Source organism: Belonocnema kinseyi, chromosome 1, assembly GCF_010883055.1.
Source record: "Belonocnema kinseyi isolate 2016_QV_RU_SX_M_011 chromosome 1, B_treatae_v1, whole genome shotgun sequence".
In the NCBI taxonomy this organism is placed as follows: Eukaryota; Metazoa; Arthropoda; class Insecta; order Hymenoptera; family Cynipidae; genus Belonocnema; species Belonocnema kinseyi.
The window spans coordinates 90,309,079-90,319,197 of NC_046657.1; the positions used below are offsets into that span (position 1 = coordinate 90,309,079).

Consider the following 10,119-nt stretch of genomic DNA (forward strand, 5'->3'; position numbering starts at 1 on the left):
TATCGAGACCTTATAAGGGAGTTGCAACGATTGTACCCGGAATATTCTATTAAACTAATCGTCCTTATCATCGGCGATCTTGGAGGTGCCAAGCTTTCACTTACTAATAGCCTAAAAAGCATCCCTGCGTGTCAGCAATATGCTAGAACACTTGCGGGAAAAATGCAGAAGGCGGTTGTCCTTGGGTCGCTCCGTGTTCTTAGGCTCCACGATGATTTTGCTGAATCGTCGTATTGATTCCTTTACAGACTGTAACCACCTATCTCACGGTTGTGAGACGTGATTATGGCTGAAATTTTACCGCGATTTCGCTGGAAGCGAGTGCAATTTTTCAGATTAGCACCCGCTCCCGTCGAAATCCTGCGGTTGTCCTTATGACAAATTTTTAATTATATATATATACATACATACATACACACACACACACATAAATATATTGAAAGTCAAGAAATTTCAATTCCAAATGTGCAAAATTGAAGAAATATAAAATGTAAATCCAGAAAAAAAAATAAAATACCAAAAAAGACAAATTTTCAAGAAATATTTAAATCTGAAACAAAGCCAAAAACAGATATTTTCGATAAAGCAGTTGAATTTTCAACAATATAGATAAATTTTCAATTGAAAAGAAACGTCAACCAACTAAAACAGATTAATTTTCAACCAAACATTTGCACCCTCAATCAAAAGAATTGATTTTCCACCGAAAGAAAAGAATATATAATGAAAATATCTTTAGGAGTGGCTACGTAGGAGCTAGTGGAATAAACAGCCGCAAAGTAGGGACAATACTTCCACTTGAAGCGTTGAAGTAGGACCTATTTGTATTTTGTATCTTAAATAATTTTGTCAGCCCTAATTTTTTAATCAATTATTTGTAGTGGCTGCTTTTGTTTTTACTTTCGGGTGTTTACTAAAGAATATTAGTAGAACTATAATCATTCGATTATTTTTTTAATTTGAAAAATTACATTTAAATTTAAATATTTTTTCACTTATAATACATCTGCGAGTAATGAATCCATTACATTTTTGAGCTTAACAATTTGAACAGAAAACAGAAATTAAATTAATGTTTAAATTGAACATTCAACTATTAAAATTTAAATTAATTAGATTGAAATATTTTCATAGAATATTTTTAATGTGTAAAATGTGTAAAATGTGTAAAACGAAAAAATAGAAAAAAAATATTCCTCTGTTAACCCTGGCTTTTCAGCGTAAAATTTTGGCTGAGATTTGGTCAACAGAATCCAAGCGATAAATTAGCGTAATTAGCTAGAGCGTCTGGCATAAGCTTTGGTTTTAGGTTGTTTTAGGTAGGGTTCGAATCCTCAGAGGGTGCGATTTTTCCTAGCATTTAAGCGTTCGATTACGTTTGTAAGTGACCGTACGTACAATTGCATAATTCCGAAAATAAACTGAGCGCAGTTATTAAAACTAAGACATTTTTTTTTTAATTTATCATTATATAACCTCATCTGTTTCGAGCTTCTGTAATGGAACATCTACCGACGATTCTATAATAGGGCAAAATTGTGACTTTTTCTCGTTGATGCGAGATTTCTAATGCGAAGAATAAATTCATAGTGGACCAGTAATGTAGTTATATATGTTATCGATGTAAATCTCGCGTTACAGGAGGCACTGCTGTAACTGATATGCTTACAAGTAAACAAACTGGGAAAAGTTTTAGGAGATAAACGAATAGTAATAAAAATCTTTATACGATTCAAAAGTTATATTCAAAATGCTAGTTAATGTTGTAGAGAGAAACCGAAGTAGGTTCTCGTGACAGAGATACGCCTATTTAATTGTAATTACGGACCTTGGTTCTCTTTTGATAACTCGCAAAAGTTTTCTAATACTCTAATGACACGACAATAAATCAAGGGCGCTCTAAGCATACTTATTATTTCATACTCTAGATTTAAAATGCTTTCATTCCCATCACCTACAAAATTACCCAGTGGGCACACAAGTTCTAAACTTGTCCTATATACGTCTTTCGGGGTACGTCTTAAGGGCGTCCTGAGGACCTGTAAAAGACATAAAACGATCCTAAGGATGTCTTAAAGACGTCAATTCATATGACATAGAGGTACATTCTAAGGATGTCTTTAGGGCGTCCCAGTGCCCACTGAGTATTGACTAATCATGTATTGAAAACAAAGATATTTAAGGCATATGTCACCTGATTTTATTTCCAAGCATTCTTTTAAGCACTAAACATTGATATAGGTATTTGATGCATCTCAGGTTAAATTTCTTGACACATAGAATAAAATTGAAGCGGATAAATGAGGATTGGATGAAGATAGGAAAGATGGTATTGCTAAGATACAAAAAAAAATTTACCTGGATGGACGGAAGATAAACTGAGAAATAGAACAAATTAATTTTTATCGCTTTTGGACTCTTCGTGAACATAATGATCCGTCTATTTTTTGCAATCCTTATTTCTCTCTTCTCTATTTCATCCGCGCTTGCCTCCTCTATCCATCCCTTTTCTTTATTTCAGTCTATTCACAGCCAATCAACGTCAACCTCTTCTGTCATTTTTAAAAATAATTATCCACCTATCGTACACAATCGTCTCTTTTCTATCCCGGCCCGTGTAGAAATTTCCCCGATTGGCCCTTACTACAACAAAGTTTCTGGTCGGTCCCCGGCCGGGCTACCCCTAGCTGGGTTTCACGGACAGAAACCGGTCGGGGGCCCATGGAACAGAATGAAGATGTTTTAAATTCTTTTAAAAAAACATTCAACTTTTCTGAATGTTTTAACTTAATTTATAAAATTGTTATCAATTTTGGCATGTGAAGCACACGAAATATTACAATTTTCAATATTTTCAGACAATTTTTAGTCTGTACACTTTTAAGTTTACCGCCATGCATATCCCCTTCTGCGTCTGGTGACTGCGTAGACACTCACTAATTTTCAGTTTCGCACTTCGAACGAGGGTGCAAATTGCACTCACGTCGCTTCATTTCCTTGAATTTTGCAAATAAAATCGAGATTCGTTATTAAAATCAACCTTGTTTCAGTATTCTGTCTTTAAACCTCACTTAGTTCGCGGATAATTATTATTTTAAATTAAATTATACCTAAAGCAATATTTTTTAACCGCTTTGTGGCCGGATTTCCCGACCGGATCCCGGCCGGTATTGAAGCCGGGATCCGACCAGATTACCGTGACGTTTTTATCTGGATCCCGGCCGGATTCCCCGACCTGCGCCCGGCTTTAACCGGGGTTATCCGGCCGGATCCCTGATTAGATTCCTACACGGGGGTCTATCGCATGTCTATTTAAGTCCATTTTGTTCTATCCCTCTGACTATTTAATTCTCTGGCATTCTTTTTCAATATCCTCTTCCTCATTTCAGCCTCTGTTATATGAAAAAGTATTGGTAAGTATTGGATCCAATACGTATAAATACTTTTTTTCATAAAGAATATCTCAGTCTACCTCTCGTCTAACAAAATCCATATTTATATGATAAAAAGAGATATTTCGCGTTCCAAAAGTGTAGAACACTGCTAATTTTGCCGACGTTTCGTAGATATTGTCGGCAAACTTCGTGGTGTTTTACACGACTGGAATCCGAAATATCTCTTATTGTCAAAATGAATCATCGTGAAAGCATTAAATCTATTATACATATTTGCATCTTTTTTAAAATTATCTCCGTCTATTTTTCTGAATCATTTCTTCTCTTTCCCATCCTATTCTAGCCTATCCTTGTCAATATTTTTCTAAAAAAATTAAAATATAAGAAATTTAGTGTGATTCATATCAAATTTAAAATCCTATTTTAACGTCCATTAATCAAGTTAATATGCAGAATTACTGAAAAGAAACCCAAGAATCCAGTGAACAAATTTGGACAACCTCCATAAAATGTTCCTTTTGCAATTTGAAAAAAGATAAAAATTTTCCTAAAAAGGGAAAAGAAAAAAAATCTTTTTTTGGACAAATATAAAAAAGAGGAAAGAAAAATGAGAAGGCAACCAACCAAATCCTCTTCCCTCAAATTTTTATTTATTTTGTCTTTTTTATTTCTATTATTATCAAATCACAATAAAAAATACTTGTAAAAAATAATCACCAACGTTTCAGCACTCATACAGCACCCTTATTAAGGCAAGACAAATTTGAACAGGTAGGAACAGCAACGAAACCACGTTTCTCTCCTGATACCTGAGAATCATGTCAAGTTGGTGATTATTTTTTACAAATTTTTTTATTGCGATTTTATAGTAATACAAATAAAAAAGACGAAATAAATAAAAAAGAGAAGGAAGGAAATTTGGTTTATTGCCTTCTTTATAGTCATTGTCCAAATTTAGTCGTGGGATTCTTGATTTTATTTTCAGGAATTCTGCACATGAATCTTTTTCTACCCTTTTACCTATATAATGATCAGCCTTTCTTTTTCAATCTCCTTTTTTATGTCTTATACAAAGCACTTTTTATAAGAAAGATATTTTTTGGGGGGTTAAACATAAATGCGTGGCAAAAAAGTACTTAATTTAAGTGGAAAATTCGGCTTATTTTAAGGTGTCACAAAAAGAAGCGTGTGCAATCTGAAATTAAGAATTACATCTGAACATTAAATTAAGGGAATATAGATTCCTGAAATTCAGGTCGGGACTATTTGAAATTCAAGAAGGCATAACCTGAAATTCAGGTATGCTCGCTCTTCAATTAAGAATATATGTATACTGAAAGCTAGTGTAACTTTAAGTTAATACACTATCCTAACTGAAATTAAGAGTAATATTGTAACTGAAAACCAGGAATTTCTCACGCCCTACCGATACACATCAGCTGTTCTTATATGATAGTTATTCGTTTTAGAAAATATACAAGTTGGGTTCAAACTTGTAAGAAAATACAGGAAAAGTAGGGAAAATGAAAAAAACGGTATATTGGGGGCAGGTGTGGTCCAAAATCTTCAGACAATTGCGTTCCTTAATGTATTGAAAGGGCGCTTACGTTGCAAAGTAAAAAGTTTTGCAATAATGTAATAATTTTGATGGGTTTAATAATCCAAATATTGGCTGACAACTGGAACTGATTTTGCTCCATTACTTTTTAAAATCCGTGAAACGAAAACTCCACGAATCATGGAAACATAGTATCATAGCCGACACTGACCAATTCGACATGGAGTATTGGAGTAGGATGCGACTAGAATAAATGGCCACGATCTGTATAGTAGCGCAAGCGTTCAGTAACGTCATGCCTTGCAGGTTATTTCAGGTTGCCTTGAACTTACTTTCAGAACTAAATATTGAAATTTAGGAGGATACTTTACTTTATTCCAGTAGAAAAATTCTGATTTCTCATTTGAGATAAGTTAGTGCTTTATTCAAGATAGTTTGCACAAATTTAGTTAAATTCAGGGAATTCCTTAATTCAAGTCAAATCTAAAATTAAGTCGAATATAAGTTTAAGTATTTATTTTTACTGTGTGAGATAACCCAGAATAAATATTGATACATAATTACACTGACAAAAGCATAGAACAAGATGTCCCGCGAAACTGAAATTGAGAATTTTTGGCATAGTTGACACATATGAGCTCTGTTTTTGCCTTTTTTGCCATCAATTATTATTATTCGATAACTGAAAATTTTCTAATCATTTTTCAATAAATTGACGATCGTTTAAACAATTTCCATTTTTAAATAATTTATGTTTCTACTAATTCATTGGAAGGTACTTTTGTATACGATTAATCGGACAATTAAAATATTTCGCCTTTTTCACTTCAACTCTTAACGAAGTTGGAACTTATTTAAAGTTTGTTTTAAAAATCACCAAATATATGAATAATTGTCATGTTTTGAGACCGATGTTTTGTGACCGGTCGGTCGGTCTTTAAAACATCTCTAGAACATTGTATGTTTGTGGAACGTTACTAACACTACGGCTTAGGGCGTTTTTGAGCCGTTCTAAATTGTTCTTTAACATTTGCACCCACTGGGTAGGTGGAACTCCGTCGCACACGCCGGTCAGATACAGATAATTTTTATATAAAATACGAAAAACCGAGAATTATTCTAATGTATATCAAATGGGTAGTGATAATTCAAAATCATCGGTGTTACATTTTCTGTGACATTAAAATGAAAATAAATAATAAATAAATTCGAGTACATAAAAAGAATTTAAAAAAGTTAAGTAGAAATGATATATTTAACACAGATTTTTATTGTTAAATATTAATGATCTAATTAAATAGATATATTACAAGAGTTTTAACTTTCACTCAAAAAATAATGTTAGGTAAATTTACTACTTAATTTATTCAGAATATTAGCTTTATTCTAAAAACCATCTTTAATTTTTTCAAATAAAAACCTTCACTGCATTTATACTATCAAATTTTTGACAGATTTAATAATACGTATTCATATATAACTTAAAATAAACAAAAAAATATCATGTAATATTGGAACGATTTTTTTTTAGTTAGCAGGTATATAAAGGTATGTTTATAAATAGAAGTGAGATAGGGGACTTGCGAGGTACAAGAAAGGAAACGTGTATAGATTCTTTATTTTCAAAATATGTATGCAGCTCCTGTCTCTAGAAGTGGCAACGTTTAAATATTTTAATCAAAAAGAAAAAAAACAATATTATTAACCATTATTTTCCATATTATATTTTATTTGAATTAAAAAATCTCTGACTTACTCTCAGACAGAGTTTCACTTAACTCGGGGCAACAACGGATTGCCGGGCGGAGCACAGCCCACGCGGGTAATAATCGATCGCACCGGAAAATTAAAACACTAACAGTCTGTAAACTACTATTTCAATTGGGCTCAAACTTTCCATAAAACTTCTTTGAAGCTTCCTGACCAACTTTCTCACAGGCCTTTTTACTTGCTCAAAATTCGCTCAACTCCTGAAACGATCAAAGTTACTTATGCACGAATGGTGCAACGCTTCGGAAAAAAATTATTAATTTTTTCATAACAAAACATCATGCACTTTAGCTAATTTCATCGGTCGCAGAAGATTACAATGAATACTTCTTACACATTCTACTTAAAAATATCAACAAGTTCCACCTTTGTCGCGAGTTGCAGTGAAAAAAGACGAAATATTTTAATCCGTTAAAAATGTTGTTGTAAATAATTTAAAAACTAAATAAACTACCACCTTTTTATAGACAGAAAAATATGCATAATTAAATTTCTTATGTGAAAACCCAGAAACGTAAATCTCATTTTTCCAAAACCAAAATTTTTCAAGGTTTTTTTCGGGAGACTCACAAAATGGGAGAGGGGGGTGTCTGCCCTCTACTAGAAAAAAAACAACAATACTGATTTTGGACCAGCTAAGTAGATATACAAAAATAGAGAAGAAGATATTTAAAATGATAGACGGAAATTATATTGAGAAGGGATAGAAAGATATTATGGTAGATTGATGCGGGATATACTGGGATAGAAAAGAGGGTACTCAGCAAGATAAGCGGATGATTATATTGAAAAAAGAGGGAAAAAGATTGACGTGAATATAAAAGATTACGTTCGACAAAAAATTTAATTATTAAAAAAGATTAAGTTTATCCTTTTAGTTTGAGGTTCGATTATTAAAGAACAGGATCCTAGATTTGATGAACACAATTCTTTCTCAATTCTATTCTGGATTAGAATTGATGTAATTTGAGGTGAAAACTTGAATCTTTTTTTTTAATATCAATATCAATCCATTGAAACTGAAACAAAAATTATAAGATGATGTATTTTTTATTTTCATTTTATTGAGCGCAGAAAATCACTATGAGATACTAATATGACAACAGGTATGCACGGAACGAGGATGGAGAGAGTACACAGGTGACAACGCATCTTTCAAGGATCGTTGGAACTTATGGTGGAAGTCGGGAGGATTCTCTCAATCTTATTACAAGACTTTACATCCTGGGCAGGTAATATCTTATATGGATTTAAATAGCCTGTGGCTACGTGTACCGAAATTTCGGCACGAATAGTCGGATTTCTTCGGTACGAACAACAGGACCGAGAAACGGGACTATTTGTACCGAAATTACGGTAAACGCATTTTTGGAGTGCATTTAGACACTTCCATTTGAATATTTTGAAATTGAGAGACTGCGAATTGGAGTGAAGAAATCGGAACACTATTGAGGTTTTGTATCTAGATATCCTTTTAGAAATGAGATCAGTTTATGGGTTTTGCTGTGATTGCACGTATAACATTGGTGTAACAAAATCTTTTTTTGAATCAATAGAACAGTCAGTTTCAAAAATAGTCTTCAATACGACTAACTCATTTTTCAGTTCATCAATAGAATACCAAAAGGAAACTCAATCTGCCGAAAAGACAATCTCGTGCGACACTTGAAATGCATGAAAAAAATATACGGTTCGATGTATGATTTTAGGTACCTAAATATTTTATAACTTCAACTTAATTCATAATTTAATGTTTAAAATCCAAGATTTTTCCTAAAACTTGCCAATTTCAGTCCTTTAGGATATAATTTACCCTCTGAGTATACGAGATTAGCCGCCGACTGTAGTCGTTGTGAAAAAGACGATAGAATTTGGATATGCAAGCCTGTGGGCCAAAGCCAAGGAAAAGGAATTTTTCTGTTTAGGGTAAGAATGGGTGTCTATAATATTGTCAAATTGATTTCTTTCTTATTTATTTCTAGACAAAAATGTTTAAAAATTGTGAAATTTTTTTTTTACAGAAATTAAGTGATTTGACCTATGACAGTGTGGCAGTAGTACAAAGGTACATACAAAATCCTCTTTTAATCGGAGGTTATAAATTCGACCTCAGACTGTACGTCTGCGTCCCATCTTATAGCCCTTTGGCCATTTATGTGTACAACGAGGGCTTAGCTCGTTTTGCCACAGAGAAATTTTCACTAGAGAATTTAGATGATCCATTACGTCATTTGACTAATTTTTCATTGAATAAACTGGGACCAGGTTACTCAGAAAGAAAGGAACGGGTTGGCGCAGGTAATTTATAAAATTTTTATACAACTTCACTTTTAGTTTTCAAAAAACCCTCTTAGTAAGAAACGATTGAATAATTATTACGAAAAATAATATATTTAGGTTGCAAATGGACATTTAGACAATTGAGACGGTATCTAGCACAAGCAGGTTACTGTGATTGGCTTCTGTGGCAACAAATTGCGTGTATAATCAGTCTGACCATTCTGAGCCAAGCTGCGGGCATTCCTCGATCTTCAAATTGTTTTGAATTTTTTGGCTTTGACGTCCTTATCGATGAAAATCTGAAACCTTGGCTTTTGGAGGTATTAGCATGTTGAAATACATTTTTAGCTTTTTCATATTTGTGAAATTTATGCAAGTATGCGACTGTAATATATTAATTGACGATTCCGCGGTATAAATCGGTTAACTGACATTTTTTCGAAATTGATTTTTTTGTATATTCTGCAACATTTGTTATATGCAGTTAATATCCCGCAAACGAAACTGCAAAATTTCTTTCAGTTTCTTTAAAATACAAAACGACTTTGAAGGAAGCAGGAAACTACTTTATAAAAAAATGAAAGGAAACAAAAGTACAGAAATTGTCAACATGAGAAATAGTAGGGGGGAAATGGTATATGATGCAGATGGAATACTAGGGGCTTTCAGAGACTATTTTAGGAGACAATTCGGAGATGAAGCTATAGGACACCACAACTGCGATGTTGAACACGATGCGTTGGAAAAATCAATTGAAAAAGTCTGTGTCACTGAGGTTAGGGATATAATTAAGAACTTGAAAAGCGGTAAGGCTGCCGGGGTAGACGGTATTAACGCTGAAATGCTTAAACATGGTGGCGAGTACATACAACATAGAGTTTGCGAATTGATAAATTTATGTTTCGAGATGGGAGACGTCCCAGACGATTGGAAAGAAGCGATTATCGTATCAATGTACAAGAGAAAGAGAGATAAAAGCGAGTGCAATAATTACAGAGGGACTAGCTTATTAAATACTGTAAGTAAAATATATTCAAAAATACTTATTCGTAGGGTAATGAAAATAACAGAAACAAAGATTTGGGAAGTCCAAAGTGGGTTTATGCCAGGAAGGTC

At 33.2% G+C, this 10,119-nt stretch overlaps 1 protein-coding gene across 5 annotated transcripts in view; it reads left to right on the forward strand.

Moving 5' to 3' along the window:
• The window catches only part of LOC117170527 (probable tubulin polyglutamylase TTLL2), a 53,063-nt gene that overhangs the window by 30,542 nt on the left and 12,402 nt on the right, over positions 1-10,119 (forward strand). For all 5 annotated transcript variants that reach the window (XM_033357322.1, XM_033357354.1, XM_033357340.1 and 2 more), the window contains exons 3-7: positions 7,830-7,955; positions 8,329-8,432; positions 8,517-8,649; positions 8,745-9,021; positions 9,121-9,323. In XM_033357322.1, coding sequence (XP_033213213.1) covers positions 7,830-7,955; positions 8,329-8,432; positions 8,517-8,649; positions 8,745-9,021; positions 9,121-9,323 — 843 coding nt within the window. The remainder of the gene's footprint in view (positions 1-7,829; positions 7,956-8,328; positions 8,433-8,516; positions 8,650-8,744; positions 9,022-9,120; positions 9,324-10,119) is intronic.